We start from the raw sequence: 19,613 nt of genomic DNA on the forward strand, positions 1-19,613 counted from the left end.
CCCCCTCAGGCCTCAGATGCTCGCATCCCGGGGCGCACGGCCCCCTTACCCGGCACCCCGTTGTCGAAGGGGTAGCTGGCCACCAGGGCGCCGCCGTGCAGGTTGGCGGAGAGCACGAAGGTCTCGGCCTCCAGCCAGGCCATGACGGCCGCCGCCTCGGGCTGCCGCGACACGTCGTTGGGCTCGAAGGCGTCGGGGAAGTTGCGGTTCAGGTCGTAGTGGTTACTGTTCTCCCTTCGGGAGGAGGACGGAGGAGTCGGGGTGCGCCGGGGCAGGCGGGGAAGGGGCCCGGCCGCGCGGGTCTGGGCGGTGGGCGTCCTGCAGCCCCGGGGACACGCGGTGGGCAGGGCACGTGGGGGCTCATGCCCTTAGATGCCCCCCTGGAGGCCCGAGTCACCCCCACCGGCCACCTGGGGACTCACGGTGGGCGGGGCGCTGGGGGTACGGGGGGCTCCCGCCCTGGACACCCCCCCAGGAGGCCCAAGTCGCCCCCAGTGGCCGCCCAGGGACTCACCGTGGGCTGGGGCACCCGGGGGCTCCTGCCCTGGATGCCCCCCCCCCAGGCCCGAGGGCCCCATTGGCCGCCCGACTGGGGGCTGCCACTGAGTCTCCCCGGACTCCCGCCTTCCAGGGCCCAGAGTGAACAGGGAGGGTCCAGGTCGCTGAGGCCGGTGCTGGTTCCCCAGCGACGGGTGGAGAGGCCACAGGAACCTCCTCAGTGCCCACCCCTCCTGGGGGCCGTCGCTGTCCCTATGCCGCAGGATGGCCCGACATAGCAGGTCATCGACTGGTGAAGTTATAATTTATTTTTGGTAAAAGCAAACAAACGTTTGCCCCCATATCAGTGTTCAGCAGACCCCTGAGAAATCCTCAACTCCCGGGGGCCATTGTGAGAAAATAAACTGTTTATTTTTTTTTTATTTTTATTTTTTTTAATAAACTGTTTAAATCAGAAATAGTACAAGGCTCTCTCTTTCTCTCTTTTTTTTTTTTCTTTAAGATTATTTGGGAGGGGGCAGCCCCGGTGGCTCAGCGGTTTAGTGCCACCTGCAGCCCAGGGTGTGATCCTGGAGACCGGGGATCGAGTCCCACATCGGGCTCCCTGCATGGAGCCTGCTTCTCCCTCTGCCTGTGTATCTGTGTGTGTGTGTGTGTGTGTGTCTCATGAATAAATAAATATTTTTTAAAAAAGATTATTTGGGAGGGAGAGAGCGCGCGAGCGGGCACATGCCCTTCAACAGTGGGGTGGGGGGGACAGAGAGAGAAGCAGCGACAGCGCAGGGCTCTGTCCACGACCCTGACATTGCCCCTGGGCCGAGGACAGGAGGCAGACACTTAACTGAGGAGCCACCCAGGCACCCCCTGACCCCCTCTTCTTCTTTTGATCAGTTCCTGTCCTGGCTTTTAAAAAACCAACTGGTAATTCCCAGGGTCCCTGCTGCAGACTTAGGCCCCGAGATTTAACAGTGCACAACGCGGGCCGCAGGACTCCTGCCCCCTCCCGGGGCGCTCACAGACGGGTGCTGGGCCCAGTCAGGAGGGATCCCCGAGGAGGCCTGGGCGGTGGGCGGCCCGGGGGGGCAGGGGAGCCCGGCGGGTGGCCCAGGAGGAAGGCCGCCTTCTCCGGCCCTCACTCGTCCGCCTCCGGCAGTCGCCTGAAACCTTGAGCGGCCCAGGCCAGGGCTGGTTCCCGGGGCACCCGGGGCCCCCCTCACCTTCCGTTACTGTAGAAGCAGTCGGGCTTCCGGACGGCCTCGAACCCATCGGGGTTCATGGAAGGCATGAAGTGCATCCGGGTGCTGTTGATTAGGTTCGTGATTTCCAGGTCTTTTCCATCCCTGGTCACGAGGTGCTCGATCAGATGGAGCAGGAGCTCCCGCCCCACGGTCTGCGCAGGTTGAGAGAGAAAACGGGGTGTTACTAGGGCGGAGGACGGTGAGGAGCGTCGTCCGGAGGCACGGTTTCCCCAACAAGGGCTCCCACTGCCACCCACGCCTGCTCTGACACCACGGTGACCTCCCCATGCGGCACTCGTGCAGGGGGCCACCGCTCAGCGGCCTGTGGGGCAGCAGCGGCGAATGGTATTAAAATAAAAAAAAAAAGTTAATGTTTTAAAAAGCATTTTAAAAAGTATTTTTTAAAAATTTTTATTTATTTATTCATGAGAGACAGAGAGGCAGAGACACAGGCAGAGGGAGAAGCAGGTTCCATGCAGGGAGCCCGATGCGGGACTCGATTCCGGGTCTCCAGGATCACACCCTGGGCTGAAGGCAGGTGCTAAATTGCTGAGCCACCCAGGCTGCCCCAAGAATTTCTTTTTTTTTTTTTTTTTTTAAATAATGAATTAGGTGGAATAAAGGTTATTCTTATTATCGTCTCCGTTTTCTCTGCCTTCTGAAATACTGGAGGGGGAGAGCAGGGGCAGGGCAGTAGCCGGCCCCCAAGAACACATGGATGGCGACCCACGGGCCGTGTTTCAGACACACGTGGGTTCCAAGAGGGAAGAGTCCTGTTTGGTAATAAGTATCCACACAGTGAGCAAGGTCAGCCCCGTCTGTGCAGCCCCGGTTGCCGCCTTCTTGGGTTTCTGCAACCTCAGCCATTTGCACATCATGCTTTTTTTTTGGGGGGGGGGGCCCATATCTGCATATTATCTATACTCTTGCTTAGTTTCTATTTTCTTTAAATCAGCTCACTTTTACTTACAAGAAAAAGAAAACCTTTGTGTCCTTAACCATTTTGCCAGATAGGTTTCTGATGGGCCTTGTTTGAAAAGCAGGACCATGAAAATAAACATGATCATATCCAGCTACCATTATCTGATGTATCACCAGCGAGTGGGGACCTCAAGACCCATGAGAGATCTTGCTTCATAATCCTCAATAGTGAGAATTACTTTTTTTATTAAAAAAAAAGGTAATTTGCAGTTCACAACCTGATTATAGAACTAGCCTGACGAGGCTATGTCAACTTGTCTCTAGAATCCTGGGTTCAAAGGAAATCTCCTTGTAGGAACGTTGGCCTCTTACCTAAGATCAGATGCTGCTGTGGGGTCAGTCCCTGGGAAATCTGGGGCACCGGGTGATTTAGGGCCGCGGTGTAGAGGCGCCAGTGTAGGCATGAGCAGGACAGGAGTTTCCAAAGAAAACCCCACCGTATGAATTGACTGTTGTGACAACGGATGAGCAAGCCTTGAATGGCAATCTCTCACTGTAGTCCCCTCGTTGGCAAGCAAAGAAACTACATTTTATGAATTTGAAATCCCCATGAACATGGAACCATTGGAACTGGGACTAAGAAAATTTGGAATATGTGAATTATGTTTACAGGTAGCCATCAGGTCCAGAGCGGGAATATATTCAATTTTGACTTCAATTTTTTTCCTACTTATTTCTATCTTCTACTACTACTACTACCTTGATTTTTGTGTTTACAGTCAAAATTATCAGCTTGTGGGGCACCTGGCTGGCTCAGTGAGTTAAGCGTCTGCCTTGGGCTCAGGTCATAATCCCGGAGACCTGGGATCGAGCCCCAAACCAGGCTCCCTGCCCAGTGGGGAAGGGGGCATGAGAGCCCATCAAAAGCTAAAAATGATAAATATGTGTGTGTGTGTGTGTGTGTGTGTGTGTGTGTGTGTGCGCACCTCTCCCAGGCAGAGGGAGAAGCAGGCTCCCTGCAGGGAGCCCGACGTGGGACTCGATCCCAGGACTCCGGGATCACGCCCTGGGCTGAAGGCAGATGCTCAACCGTTGAGCCACCCAGGAATCCCCAAAAATGCTATATAAATATAAATGATATATCATTTAAAAATGATTACAATTTCAAAAAGTTTTTCCCCAATTTTCTTTCTTGACTTTGGAAGAACCCGGTAATTCCTTAGGTTGAGAACATATTTATCAAGTCTACCAATTACTTGAGTTTCACCTCAGTTTTATTCTGTTCACATAACATGAAATCTCATGCTTATTTAAAGGGTACCGTAGTCTGACACCCCATTTTATTTTATATCCTTTGAATCCTCCTCATTCTCTTACTGCAGAAATCCAAAGATGTCTAGAACGATATCTGGCAACTATTCATGATGGTTGTTTCTGAGTGCTAGTATTCTGAATGATTTTTACTCCTTTTATTTTTCTGGCATCATTTTTTTTTTTTTAAAGAAAACCTTTATTATTTTTACGAGACCAAGAAAATCTGGATTCTTTCAAGTAAACCAATGTAAAACCAAAGTACTTTCTGTCTCCATATCCCAAAAACATATCACAAGTCCTTAACTGCAGAGGACAAATTCTAAAAATCTTGGAAAAATGGTAAAACACCAAGTAAGAGAATAATTTTTAAAAGGCTGAGTTTAAACAGCTAAAATTTCAGGGAGTTAAAGTCTTCTCTTTCTGTTGGGGCTGTATTTCGCTGCCTTCCTAACAGCAGATTTATGTCAAATATTATTCAAATTAATTCTTCCCAACCTTAATATAAATGTTTCAAGCACTCATTCATGTTTTATGCATAAACTTCCCTTCTTTAAAAATTAAGTCTTTGAATATGAAACCTTAGAGGGTCCAAATTTTAAAAAGGATCACGGTCAAAGCAATCCCAACAGCTTCACCAGCTTTCCGTTTAGCACGCCCACTTCCTGTGAGGGTGTAGACTGAATATGAGAATCCCTCCCGAAGACACTGAGAGGCTGGGCGCACATGCCAGGTTTGGGGGCCTTTCCCTGATCACTCATCTGCCAGTTAAAATGGTAATAATCCAAATGCAGCAAATAAATTCTCCATCAGTTCTAGTTTCCAGTCAAGGTGGAATCTGCCAGAGACAAAATATGCATTCTAGCTCTTTGAAGAATGTTTTATAACAGTGGAAATGAATTTTTGAAGAGTCACCAATCTAGGCAACACGTGAGAGCGAGAGCAAAACCCAGCTATCCCGACGACGGAATCTGTCTTAAAAATGCTACGTTATAGTGCAGCTTCTGGGTGGAAAAATAAGCCTGTGAGCTCTGGGGCTCCCCAAACAGTGTGTTATCGATTTAATTCTTTTGTCTGATTGCCTAGATATTAGCCTAAATATTACATTATCTAGCACACTTTTCCCAGGGTTCCAGAGCTCTGCAGGCTTGTGCTCCCCTAATAGCACCCATACATCTACAATGGCCCCACCGACCTTGACCAATCACCCTGCCCCCCACTCCCTCCTCTAAGCCTTGAGGGCAGGGACCCTAAGAGGCTCTTTCTGTAGCCCCATAACTTGCCCAGCTCTGAGGATAGCATGTTCTCCGTAAACGATTGTTGAAGACTGTTGACAAACCCACTACAAGGTCAAGACTATTCTAAGGAGGAAATTTCTGAAAACGTGAAGACTTAAGCTGCTAAACGAGGGCAGAAGATGTACCAACCATCAAGTTATTTCCTTTGAACGATTTTCAATATTGAACAACTTTCACAGGGGCGGGGACTTACATACAATTCAGGTAATGCCAGGGACTCAAGGTACCTGGTCCCCTAGCATAACCTCACCAAAAGCGGAGATGGAGAGAAAAAGCACGATTACAGGAGAAATTTAATACATGCTTAAAAGGAATCAGACCCTTCACTTGGAATAAAGATTAATTCTAACTCCAAAAGGAAAAAATTAACAATCTAAAGCCACACTGCCTAACTGAGGGTATTTTGCTACCATCTGGGATAATGGTGGAAAAAGAACTTGGTAAATGACATCTGGAAGGACAAGCTTTACTTTTTTTTTTAGTACATTTGGAACCTGTACTGCATGTTGACTACACATCCCAGATTTTCCAGCCCAGGCAAAATTAAGGTATTATGGCCTGGTGTTCATATAAATCATTAAATACCCTCTAAATACAAACATCTAAGCACACAAACTGCATCTCATAAATCGTCTCTTATATGCCTAGAAGGTGTGTCTGAGAATCCTTTATCCATTTATCCTGTATTTTTAGGTTAAAAAACATGGTCACTATTATCCAGGGATTGTTTTTGCTTTTAGCTTATATACCTAAAACATAAGAACTACGAATGAATGCCACCCAAATGTGAAGTTCTAAGTGTGATGTGGATATTTCGAAAGGCTACCCAAATAACCCACCCTAGTAAAAGTAATTCATTGATGTTTAAGAAATAGGAGCTTGGGACTGGGGGGGTGGGGGGACACAAAAGAAACTGAATTGGCAGTTCAGTTAAGCCTAATGAGCACACAGTGACTATCTGCTCCCATCCTGCTGAAGACCATGGCCCTGAGGTCAAGGGAACCCAGTGACCCCAGCTTGTGACCTGTACTTTGCCTATTACTGGATTAGCTGAAACCTATCAGCACTCAACTTTCTCAACACATAGTCAGGCCTCACTTCAGTATTTCTATTAGGAAGTAGAGAGGTCTTAACAATCTAGAGATTAACCAAGACTTTTTTTCTTCCTACAGAGTTTAAAAACCATGGGATGAGGCGGCTTTGGGGAAGGCACCTCCCCCGCCCACCCTGAGGCTGAGGCTACCAGATGTTCCCAGCCTTGGGGCCTGGTCCCAGTCTCCAGTGGAACTCTGTCGATGACTCTGTCGATGGCTCTAGCTCACTGCAAAGCGGACCAGTCACAGAAGGAGGGGGACGGAGACAAAGACCCCATTCTCCAGCTCCGCCAGTGTTTGTGGAGTAAAGAACTACAGGGAGCCCACTCAGTGTGCCGGCCGCGTCCCTTCCACTGAACGACAATCACTAGGCTTGAGATGCGTCTACACCGCCCATTAGGAGCCTGCAGAAACTAGAACTAGAATTGGGGCTTCTACAATGCGACGGGTCGGCGTGTGTGTCAACAGATGGCCCAGGTGACTGAGAAAAACACGGGCGAAAGGTAGAAACTCAGAAATACTTCTCCCTCGCTGTTCTGAAAAGAGCCTGAAGCCCAGGTGGCAAAGGCCCAGGGGTGCAGTTGGCTACCCTGCGTGACTTCCTGGCGATCAAGGAGGGCAAGCAGGGCGCAGAAAAAAGGACGGGAGAGGGGACTTGGACTTACAGCCAGGGTCACCCTAAGGGCTTGGCCTCTTTTACACGACGAGGGAGACCCAGTCTTCTCATCCAATGGCATTGAACACTCCGAAGGCAGCAGAAAGGGTAAAGGAGGTGGACCTACGCTGGGTGGGGCTCGGCGCTGGGTTTAGACACCCGTGACCGAGCCCACGGCTGCTTCCCTCCGGGGAACCGGGCCTAACCAACCTGCCTGCTGCAGAAGGGCTCAGCCTACGCCCAGGGCCACGGGGCACAGTCTTGGTTCGGCCCAGCTCCTGACTTCAGGGCCATGAGATCGAGCCCCACGCTGGGCTCCATGATGAGCGCACACTCTGCTTCGCATCCTCTCCCTCTCTCGCGTGCGCTCTCTCTCATCCTCCCAAATGAATAAATACTTAAAAAAAAAAAAAAGGAAGCTCTGCCCACCCAGCACTTAATGTGGCCCATGCTCCGTAACGTGGGCTATTCTCATTATTCTCTTGTAAAGCGCCGCGGAGACGTAACTCGCCAGTCCCATCACCGTGGCTCAGTGAGCTGGTGTCATCGGAAGCACGGGAGCCAACAGCAAGGTGACCCAAGACAAGCAAGATACTACACGAGCGTAGGCTGAGCATCACATCTTTCCTAACAATCCTTGCCTGCAAAGGGGCCATCCTACGTTGATTTTGCTGCCACGGTTTGCTTTCTGCAAACCCTCAGCATCAGCCAAATCCATCCTCACGATTCCTAAGGGTACGTTAGCCAAGATGTTTCACACCCATACAGCAAACCTTTGCATTTAGCTTCCAGTTGGAAGGAAACAGGAACTAGAAGCCCAAGTTCAATGATACCATAAGGAAGGAAGAAATCCAGAATGTGGGACATTCTGCAGGATAGATAACTGATCAGGTCTCTTTATTAGATCTAGAGTCGTGAAAAGATCCTTTAAAGGCCAGAACAAAAGGGATTCAAGGGTCATATCGATCACATGCGGCGCCTGGGCCTGGACTGGATCCTGATTTAGACAATTTGGGGGACATTTTAAGAAACTAGAAAGGGGGATAGGAGATAAAGATAGGATACACTCTTATTAACTTGAAAGGGTAGCTAGTGCGAAATGTCACAAACAGCAAATCAGCATAGCTCATTTAACCAAAGTGCGCACACGCACGCACAAGCATCTGGAAGGATAAACAGTACTAGGAGAATTAACTACTGATTTTTGGAAGGTCAATACACAAGGTTTTTGTTGGTGGTGGTTGATGTTTTGTTGGAGATGCACAAGACTGATTTTATAATGACAACAACAAATTGATTTTAATTTCAAAAAGACCTGATTCAGGATGCCCGGGTGGCTCAGGGGTTGAGTGTCTGCCTTCGGCTCAGGTCGTGGTCCCCGGGGTCCTGGGATCGGGTCCCACATTGGCCTCCCCACGGGGAGCCTGCTTCTCCCTCTGCCTGTGTCTCTCATGAATGAATAAATAAAATCTTTAAAGAGCTGATTCTAAGACAAGGTATAAAGACGTAAGGTGAAAGTTCATGGAGGCAAATAGCGGGTCTGATCAGCAGAACCAGGTCTTGCTGCCTCCACTGCCACCATCCAGCCGGGTACTGACACAGGCGGTACACAGTCCTCGGTGGGGCGGGGTCCAGGTAAGAGAGGCAATATTTTCAAAATAGTGATCGGGGCGCCTGGGGTCTCAGTGGTTGGGTGTCTGCCCCGCTCAGGTGCCCGGGGTGGATCGAGCCTCCCCCTCCGCAGCACCTTGGGCTCCCTGCTGTTTCTCCACCATCCCCCACCCAGCTCACACTCTCAAATAAATGAAATGAAAAAAAAATAAGTGTGATCAGTGCTGTCCCCCATGGCCCTCAGTGCACCTACGTCCCCCATGAGCTGCTTGTGTGGGGCCCACAGAGTCCTGGAGGAGCCAGGGCCAGTGCTCCCAGGCGGGGGCCGCCCGCCCCCCCCCCCCGCAGGGCTCCAGCTAGGGAGGTGGGGGCCGCACCCACAGGGTGGCCGTGCAGCTTTTTTCTCCGCTCATGGAGAAGAGGCCTTTGGTCCCCAGCTCCTGGCTGTCATCCGCAGTGGGGCTTGGGGGCTTGGGGCTCGAGACTCTCTCTCAATTCCGAGGGGTGGGAGAGAGGACGCGGGCCCCGGGGTGGTTGGAGCCCCCGCTCAGGCCCCGGCTCCCGCGGAGCCGTCCCTGTCCCCAGCTCCCCGGGGCACCGGGAGCAGAGGGTCGAGGTGGCCGGTCCTCGGGGCCGCGGCTGGGACGCTCGGGGACAGCAGGCCTGGGTCCCGCCCGAAGCCCAGCAGCAGGGCCAGGAGGGTGTGTCGCAAACCAAACGGGGGCAGCTAAAGCGGAACAAAACCAGTTTGTCTTTGAGAAGTTGGGGGAGAGGCGGGCACTGGGATAGGGTTTGCGGGGAGGCTCCCTGGGTCGGTTGCGGGGCCCGAGGCTTTCAGAAGCCCAGGTGTTCCTGGGATCCCCTGCGTGAGGAACAGTCCAGCCCCCCGGGCTGGGGCACCCTGGTGCCCCTAGAGGTGGGAAGGCCCGCCGGGGAGGGGAGGGGTCAGGGGTCCAGGGAGGGGTCCAGGGAGGAGTCGGGGGCCTGGGGAGGGGTCCAAGGGGTCCAGGGAGGGGTCGGGGTAGCCGGGGAGGGGTCCGGGGAGGAGGTCTGGGGAGGGGTTGGGGGGCCCAGAGAGGGGTCCAAGGGGTCTGGGTAGGGGTCTGGGGGCCTGGGGGGGGTTCCAAGGGGCCTGAGGAGGGGTCCGAGGGGTTGGGGGCCAGGGAGAGGTCGGGGGGGCTGGGGAAGGGTGGAGAGGCCCGGGTAGGGGTCAGGGGTCCAGGGGCCCAGGGAGGGGTCCGGGGAGGAGTTGGGGGACCCAGGGAGGGGTTGGGGGAGGGGGGGCCATGCGGGCTCAGGCACCCTGCTCCCCCAGCCCCACGCAGGACCAGCTGCCGGGCCGTCGGGCCCGTTCCCTGCACCCTCTCGAAGGCCTCTCGGGGATGTGGGCGCTGCCCTCCGCATCCCCAGGGCGCTCGGAGTCCGGGCCGCACACGTACCTCATCTCCGTGCATGTTTGCCACGTACTTGAACTCCGGGATCCCGACCCTGTGCTCCTTCGGGAAGCGCCCCACCACCAGGACCCACAGGTTCCTGCCTGTACAGCAAGGATAGAAAAGGATAGAAAAATAAGTTGTGTCCCGGGGGGCGGGGGGAGAAAGACCGACAGTCTGTGGGTCAGGCTCACAGTCCTGGGGGCCCCTCAGCCCAAGCCCTCCCCCTCCGGGCTCCCCGCTGATCCCAGGATGCGATTCCCAAGAATCCAACAAGCCTCAGGCTGCAGCCTCCGCATTTCCCCCAAATGCTGGTGCTTTGGAGAAACCACCCTGTGCCTTCGCTGGGTCCCCCGATGGCTGCGGTGGGTGGGGGGGCGCAGAGCCCTGGGCCTCGCATCGGGGTGGCTTCTTGGAGCACAGATGCCGCAGCCCCAATGAAAAAAAAAATCTTTAAAAAAATAAATCAAAAGATTTTATTTATCTGAGAAAGTGTGTGCATGAGCAGGGGGAGGAGCAGAGGAGAGGGAGAGACAGGCAGCCCAGGGCAGGCCTCCATCCCAGGGCCCTGAGATCATGAGCTGAGCCGACGGCAGACACTTGGCTGAGCCACCCAGGCGCCCCTTCCCCATTCATTCTTCATTTACTGTTAATATTTTAGGGAAGTTTTTCATGACAGGGTGACGCTTTAAATTTAGTAACTGCAGGATTTCTCAGAAAATACCCACAAAAAGCCGTTTATCGGAGTGATTAGAACAGAACCCGCATTAGCTCACACATTCCTTCACTTGGGACTACCGTATCCGGGCATTTTGGCAGGTGACCAGACTCCAGTGAGTTTCTGATCTAGTGGAGAATAGCAGCGTGCAAACACATAATTACATTAGCCGGTGACCTATACGGCCAAAGAAGTGGGTAGAAGTTACTGTTGTGTATGTAGAATCAAAGAAATGGTTCATTCTTTCCAAGGAGGGGGATCATGAAAAGGTTTACAGATCTACGAGTTTATAGATGCCTTCTGAGCAGGGTTTTGAAGAAGGTTCCCACGTTTGCCACGTGGACAAGTATAATCCGTCCAGTGATTTTCCATCAGAACCATTTCTTTTTTTTTTTTTTTAAAGACTTTATTTATTCATAGAGATGAGGGGGGAGGGGGGCAGAGAGAGAAGCAGGCTCCATGCAGAGAGCCCGACGTGGGACTCGATCCAGGGTCTCCAGGATCACACCCTGGGCTGCAGGGCTCTAAACCGCTGCGCCACCGGGGCTGCCCCAGAACCACTTCATTAACCAGAACCTTCTATTGCCTGATATGAACTCTCAGGTCATCTAGAATTTCAATTCTACAAAGTTAATATTTTCATGTAAGCCCCTAGAGGTGGGAAGGGGATTTTTTTTTTAAGGCTGGGTGTGGAACCTACTTAAAAAAACACACACACACAATAAAAAACACAGGCCTTGAACTCGCGACCCTGAGACCATGACCTGAGCTGAGATCAAAAATCAGATGCTTAACCGACTGAGCCACCCAGGTGCCCCAAGGAAGAGCTTTTTCTGAGTGAGCTAATAAACCTGGTTTTCTAGGTTTCCTTCTGAGGAATTCTTTTTTGGTAGCTCTTAATGCTTTTTAAGCTAGAATAATCATGGATTTGTACAGAAGAAGATTTAGTTGCTTCACAGGCAAGGGGGAAAATTCATTATCATCTCAACATAATATTTATAACGACATAACAACCAATTTGCAACAGCTGGTTTGTCACATAAGACTAGGGTAAGACAACAAAAGCTGGGCAGCCCCGGTGGCTCAGTGGTTTAGCGCCGCCTTCGGCCCTGGGCGTGATCCTGGAGATCCAGGATCGAGTCCCACATCGGGCTCCCTGCATGGAGCCTGCTTCTCCCTCTGCCTGTTTGTCTCTCTGTCTGTGTGTCTCAAATAAATAAAATCTTTTAAAAAAAAAAAAAAAGACAACGAAACCTGACTTGACACAGCTATCTGGTATCAATTGGCTTAAGGCAGGAGGGAGATCGATAAAACCTAAGTGAAAAAATACTTGGTGGGTAACTCAATCCCAATTTTAGCACAGATGGCCCCTAAATGAACTGCAAGATGAGAAATTTACCTTGAATAACCTCAGTGGCACAAAGTTTGAGAATGAAAACCAACCAATAACCCTGGAAGACCACAGCTTTGTTGTACAACCTGAAATCTGGCATCGTGATGCCCCCAGCTATGGTTTTCTTTTTTAAAATTCCCCTGGCTATTCGGGGTCTTTTCTGAATGTGAACTGGTGCAGCCACTCTGGAAAACTGTGTGGAGGTTCCTCAAAGAGTTAAAAATAGACCTGCCCTATGACCCAGCAATTGCACTGCTGGGGATTTACCCCAAAGATTCAGATGCAATGAAACGCAGGGACACCTGCACCCCGATGTTTCTAGCAGCAATGTTCACAATAGCCAAACTGTGGAAGGAGCCTCGGTGTCCATGGAAAGATGATGGATAAAGAAGATGTGGTCTCTGTATATAATGGAATATTCCTCAGCCATTAGAAATGACAAATACCCACCATTTGCTTCGATGTAGATGGAACTGGAGGGTATTATGCTGAGTGAAGTAAGTCAATCGGAGAAGGACAAACAGTGTATGTTCTCATTCATTTGGGGAATATAAATAATAGTGAAAGGGAATAGAAGGGAAGAGAGAAGAAATGAGTGGGAAATATCAGAAAGGGAGACAGAACATAAAGACTCCTAACTCTGGGAAACAAACTAGGGGTGGTGGAAGGGGAGGAGGAAGGGGGGAGGGGGTGACTGGGTGACGGGCACTGAGGGGGGCACTTGATGGGATGAGCACTGGGTGTTATTCTGTATGTTGTCAAATTGAGCACCAATAAAAAATAAATTTATTATTAAAAAAATAACCCTGGAACATATTCACACAAATGCTTTTGGAATGACAAGCGTCCTGAAGGCTTTTAACTCCCCTTTCCAACGAACACCGGCCACCCCTGGCTTAGACCAGAGCAAATGCACAAAGGACAAACTTGACGTTTCACAGCACGATTGCCAGCATAAGGTTAATTTAAACACCATCTTTTTCTTCCCCTATCAAGGTCGGAAAGGCTACCCTTATTTCCCCTTTCTAATACCTGGTGTGCTGAAGAGTTCTGAAATGCTTGGCCTTTCCCTTTACTACAAAGTAAATGAAACTTGAATTCCAAATATTTTATTATTTATTTATTTTATTTTAAGGATTTTATTTATTCATTTATGAGAGACAGAGAGAGAGAGAGGCAGAGACACAGGCAGAGGGAGAAGCAGGCTCCCGGTGGGGACCCCGATGTGGGACTCGATCCCGGGACCCCAGGATCATGCCCTGAGCCAAAGGCAGGTGCTCAGCCACTGAGCCCCCCAGGCGTCCCGGATTCCAAATATTTTTGTATCTATATTATATTCGGGAACTTGGGAGCTTGACACAAATCCCAGGGGTGTGACACAGGTGCCCAACACGGGGTGTGACACGGTTTGTTTGGAAGATCAGGAAACGCTTTATAACATCTAAGGATTCACAAAACCCCAAAGACAAGAACAGCAGGTGATAAGTGCCACAAAGTACTTTTTTAGGAGTTCAGGAGAAAGCAGATGGAGAAGTTTGGAGAATTAAGTACAGCTTCAAGAGTAGAAATGGGAGAAGTGTCATGCCCAGATCAGAGCCACCTGGATCCCTGTAAAAATGCCAACCCCCGAGCCCCATGCTCTAAATCGAATTCTAGGGGTAAAGCTCAAAACCTGCATTTAACAGGCTCCCTTGGTGATTCTGAGGCCCGTTAAAAATTGAAAGCTTGCTGAGACTGAGGCAGTGAATCTCCAGACAGATCGAGAGGCGCTTGATTTTTAGGCAAAACCATCTCATTTTGCATATAGTCACATGCTTCTATGTTAACAAAATAAACTTCTAATTTTTTTAACTGGCTGCTTAATATTTTAACACCTGACTATATTAGCACTTGCGTTCAGCCAATGCCCTTTTGTTAGGTGTCCAAAAATATGCAGTTTTATGCGAATCACAGCATCGCTGCCAAACTGACATACAGAATTTCTGACGACACTATTTCATCATGCAAAAGAAGTCAGAATACCCAATTGTATTACGTAGGGCCACGTACAACAGACTGCTCGTTAACAGACGAGCCTGCAAAGTGCACGGCGGCTCACCATGAGCGATGAGGGTTGGAGGACCGGGGCGGCGGGGGGGAAGCCAAGGAAAATTTTTCCCACTTCCCTATCCTTCCAGTTTTTTAAAAAACAAAACGCCAAATTCTATCAGAGCCTAAACAGCGGCCCCGGTGCTGAGCCCTGTTCCTGAGCCGCACAACAGCTCATGCAACACCCACAGTTTCGTGTTGAGGAAACCGACTTGGGTGGTGGCACCAGGCCCCAAACCCAGGTGTGTGATTTTTTTTTTTTTTTTTTTTTGTGGTGTGCGTGATTCTGAAACCCGTAATCCTCCGATGATGCCAGGCTGCTCTCACGGGCCTGAAAGTGCCGGGCGGGCCAGAGGCAGCCTCAGCGCGGGGCAAACGTTCCCAGCAGCTGTTTCAATGTCGTGTTGCTACGGTCACACCGGGGGCATCAGCCGGCTGCCACCTGGCTGCGACCCACTGAACCAGGACGAGACCCCGGCCTGAGGGCTGGCACCCGGGTCAGGCTCTCTGCTCCCACGGTTTCCCACGGGGCGGCCTGGTCCCCGGGGGCTGCCGGGCTGATGAGGCTTGTCCGTGTGTCTGCGAGGCCACGACGCTCCGGTGTCTGGGGATGCGGCACCGCTGACCCCCCAGGTGCCCACCCGGGGCTAAGGCGGGCTCTGTGGGCTCTGCTAAGGCTGCTTCGCCTTCCCCAGGGGGAGCCAAACGCCTGACGCCACGGCCTCGATTTCACTGGTGCACGTTCCCGTTCACACACTCACACTCACACACAGCTTAGCACACAGCTCCGAGGCCGCACGTTAGCTAGTGGCGGGGTGAACACAGCCCGCTGCCCACCCGAGCCACGTTAAACGCCTGGCCTCCAAACGTCATGTGTCCCCCGGCTCTGGAGTGGGGGGCAAAGAGGTTCCTGCCAAGGGGCTCGTTCCAGAAACCACACACACACACACACACACACACACACACACACACGGGCAAACAGGGACCAAAAGCCAAGGTCTCCAGGTTGCCTCTGCTTGCTCGGCCACACCCTCATTCCCAGCTCACAGCCCGGGGGTGCTCGCGCCCTGGTTTGTAAACCCGCCCCAACAGGGACCGTGCCCCTAAGCACAGTGCTGCGCTGCTCTAGCTCCCCACGATGTGCTCTAGCTCCCCACGATGTGCAAAATGTCAACGACGACCAGAAATATCAAGGGCGGGCGCCCCAGGCCTCAGGCATGGGTTGCGCTGTCGGGAACCCCCTCCCTCCCCCGCGGGGACCCGGACCCCGAGGTGGATGGTGAGGGCCCAGGAGGCGGCGTGGACACGGCCAGGCTATCACGCGCTCCCGTGGCTTTGCAGACAGCTCCCTGATTCCCGGACCGGGGCCTCGGCCCCCCGAGGGGGGATCTGGAGTGGGTGCGCCTCGGGGCACCCGGCGCTGGGGGCTTTCCCGGCATCGCTCGCCCTCTGCCCGTGGGAGCGACAGAAAACACCGGGCAACCCCCCACCCCGCACAGCCTGTCTGGGACCCCAGGTCACGCCCGTGCCCTCCCTCGGTGGCCGACCCCCGCGGCGCTCAGGTGGGGGTCAGGAGCACCCTGTCAAGAGCTGGTCCTCGCACAGCCGCAGTGACAGCCGCTGGATCCTCATGGGGCTGCTCTTGTCCGGGCCAGAGGGGCTCGGCGGCAGGGCCTGCGCTGCAGACGGGGACCAGGGCGCCCCAGGACCCCAGTGCTGCAGGGCCGGGGGAGCTGCCTGGAGGCGGCCGGGCGATGCCCACAGCCATGCAGGACCACGGGTCTGAGTGCAGGTTGCCATGCGGGGAACTCCCGGGCAGGAGTTCCTGCCGCCCTGGGGCGGTCCTGGTGCGGGGGCCCAGGGGCGCTGCGGGCCCCACAGCCCGGGCCCCGGATCCGGAGCCTCAGCCCTGGCACTTTCCCAATAAGCCGCGGGCGGCAGATGCCAGGGGGCCGCTGCCTCTCGTCCTGGCACCCCGCATGCCGTCTGCCCGTGGCCAGGCCCGGACGAGGAGGTGGCGGTCCGCTGAGTGTGCCAGCCCTGCCGTCCGGTCCTCCCCGGCCCATCCCCCTGGCCGGACATGACCCCCCACGGCCACCCCGGTCCTTCCCCAAGCCTGTGTATTTTCTTCTTCATGCATTTTTCATTAAGATCGTAAATTTAGGGGATCCCTGGGTGGCGCAGCAGTTTAGCGCCTGCCTTTGGCCCAGGGCGCGATCCTGGAGACCTGGGATCGAATCCCATGTCGGGCTCCCGGTGCATGGAGCCTGCTTCTCCCTCTGCCTGTGTCTCTGCCTCTCTCTCTCTCTGTGACTATCATAAATAAAAAAAAAAAAAAAAAAAAGATCGTAAATTTAGGGACATGGGGGCGGGGGGGGGGGAGGGGGGCTCAGCGGTTTGGCGCCTGCCTTTGGCCCAGGACGTGACCCCCGGGACCTGGGATCGAGTTCCACGTCAGGCTCCCCGCAGGGAGCCTGCTTCTGCCTCTGCCTGTGTCTCTCATGAATAAATAAATAAAATCTTAAAAAAAAAAGATTGTAAATTTAATTATTCCCTTGCATAATGTCTGTCTTGACTAGAACGCAACATCCAGAGCACCCCCCGCGTGCTCACTATTTGTCGGGTTTGCGCGTTCAGCGCGCAGCTATGCTCTTAGCTAACAGTGCCTGGTGCGCAGCAGGTGGCCAATAAATGTCTACGCAGCCTTCCACGGTTACTGAAGCGGCTCCAGGACTACTTCTTTGTAAAGGCTGGCACATCAGATCCAAATTCCTCCCTCGTCCTACCTCCGCCCAGACTGTTCACCACCTGCGGACAGGTGCTCTCACCGGCAGCAGGCCCCTCGCTGTGCCCCCTGGCTCAGCCTCGTCCTTGCTGCTGACCATCTTGCCCTAGAACACGTCACTGGACTTTCAGCCTTTTCAAATCCTGTGCATTCCCCAAAACCTAATTCCAGAAGTTTCCCCGGATTGCTCAGATCCATGCTGATTTCTCCTCTAAGGTATTTCTATAAAATGACACTGCACGCTTTGGTGTTAGAAGAACATCCGGGGCAGTGATGGCTCCATAAAACCCAACTCTCCCTTTCGGTTGGTTTTCTAAGGGTTTCACATGAACAGTCTTGTTTTCTCAACAGTGTTGTCGGCACGGCTTGCGCGGTCAGAGCCCCCTCTCTTGGCTGCCGTACACCATGGCCAGCCACCAGGGTTCAGGTGGGGCCAGCAGGGGCCTGGGTCACTACGGTTGACGCCACACCCGGGGCCTTGTTGAGCTCAGGTGTGGTCACCTACTCTGGCCCATGAGATGTGGGTGGAAATGACACACGTGGCATTTCTGGGAAGAAGCTACAGGAGCCGTGTAGGGTGGCCACCTCCTTTGGCTCCATCGCAAGACAGGCAGCATTTGGCAGAAGCTGCTCGGTCAGCCTAGGTCCTGGGGGAAGACGGCAGGGAACAGGGTCACAACTGACCTGTGATACACGTGTAACGTGAGAAAGATATAAGCCTTCATGTTGTTGTCATCACCCATTGAGATTTGGGGTTTTAAAAGTTTCTGGGGTAGAGTTTAGCTTCTCCTATCTGTTACGCCCTCCGTAACAAACCCACCCCAAGGGATCCTTCCCGCCACCGAATGCTCATCATTCTTAAGACAAAACACTGGTTATCTGCAATTTTTTTCCCCCCAGACAGGTTTTGTGGGGATGACACAGAGGTGAGGAAAGTTTAAAAACATTGCTTTAAAACTGCTCACGTGGGGAGGGGGCGCCTGGGTGGTTGAGCCAGTTAAGCCATCAACTCTTGGTTTGGGCTCAGGTTGTGATCTCAGGGTGGTGGGATCGAGCCCCACGTCAGACTCCATGCAGGGTGTGGAGTCTGCTCTCTCTCCCTCTCCCTTTGCAACCCCTGCACCCCACCCCATGCCTGTGCTCACTCTAAATAATAATAATAAATAATAACAATATCATGGTAAGACATCATTGGCAAAGCCTATCTCTTAGGATTTTTTTCCCCCCGGATCATCTCATCATATCTGCCTGTATCATCAAATAGTATTTGTACATAGACACGACTCCAGAGCTGAAATAATACTTTGAGTTCCAGAAGTGCAAAGTTGGACATGAATCGACAAAAATGGGCAAGAAAGGACCTAAATACATGTCACATGGAAGCAACGTGGGATGGCCTGAAGCCAGGTAAACCAATGCACTAAAGCACAGGCATAGGCAAAGCGGTAGCCCCGGTGGCTCCTGGAACCCAGGCCTGCCTGACCTCAGGAGCCAGGAACAGGCCAGCAAAGGCTTTGCTAACCCACGGCTAGGAGACTGAGCTGAGAGCAGCAGCCAGCACCGTAGCCAGCAGCTGCAGCCCTGCTGGACTAAGTGCTTCTCTGCTTACAGATGCTTCTGGAAGGCCTGGTCCGGGCCTGACAAAAAGCAGATACATCTTCACCATGAAAGCTACTGTCCCGAACAAAGGCTTAGTCTTCCATTTCCCCATTTATTCATTCAATAAATAGGTATGGGGTCCCGAGCCTGAGTCTGGCATTTAGTCAGCTGGAACAATTGTAAGTCACTGATGATACTGGCCTGGAAAACACTGATTTTCTATTTTTTTCAAGTACTTTGGGATGTCATTTTTTTTTTTTTTAAAGTAATCTCTCCAACATGGGGCTGGAACTCACAACCCTGTGATCAAGAGTTTCACCCTCTGTTGACTGAGCCAGCCGGGCTGTCCCCTGATTTTCTGATTTCTGAGGTCACTCTCATCATTTGGGGGGAAAAAAGTCCACATGAAGCACAATGTCTTATAAACTTTCCATTATTTGGAAGGAGGGGTCAATCAAATGTGAATCAAATCCCATGACTCAGGATCCCTGGGTGGCGCAGCGGTTTGGCGCCTGCCTTTGGCCCAGGGCACGATCCTGGAGACCCGGGATCGAGTCCCACGTCGGGCTCCCCGTGCATGGAGCCTGCTTCTCCCTCTGCCTATGTCTCTGCCTCTCTCTCTCTTTCTCTCTCTCTCTGTGACTATCATAAATAAATAAAAATTAAAAAAAAAATTAGAAAAAAAAAAAAAAAAAACAAATCCCATGGCTCTGCTGCTTATCCTGCAATAGTTCCCCAGGGCATTAAGATAGAACCCAAGCCTTCAGCATGGCACGTCTGTCCTCAGTCTGTCCACTTGCTGCCTCAGCATCCTCCCCACAACCACAATCCCATACACCAGGCTCTAGGCATTCTTAATTATGTGTCGTCCTCAAAGGAGCCAACCACCTGCTCCTTTAGAAAGGACCTAAATACATGTCACATGGAATGCATGCTATTTCTTCATAATGGATAAATAATCCTCTGTCCAC

The 19,613-nt window shown here is 52.3% G+C and overlaps 1 protein-coding gene across 2 annotated transcripts in view; it reads right to left on the reverse strand.

Annotated features, from left to right (window-relative positions):
* Window positions 1–19,613, reverse strand: part of CPM (carboxypeptidase M) — a 72,916-nt gene that overhangs the window by 17,569 nt on the left and 35,734 nt on the right. For both annotated transcript variants that reach the window (XM_025476646.3, XM_049115145.1), the window contains exons 3-5: window positions 10,066–10,163; window positions 1,716–1,888; window positions 50–234 (exon numbers count right to left, since the gene is read on the reverse strand). In XM_025476646.3, the coding sequence (XP_025332431.3) occupies window positions 50–234; window positions 1,716–1,888; window positions 10,066–10,163 (456 nt within the window). The remainder of the gene's footprint in view (window positions 1–49; window positions 235–1,715; window positions 1,889–10,065; window positions 10,164–19,613) is intronic.

The sequence above is a fragment of the Canis lupus genome, chromosome 10, assembly GCF_003254725.2.
Source record: "Canis lupus dingo isolate Sandy chromosome 10, ASM325472v2, whole genome shotgun sequence".
NCBI classification, from domain to species: domain Eukaryota; kingdom Metazoa; phylum Chordata; class Mammalia; order Carnivora; family Canidae; genus Canis; species Canis lupus.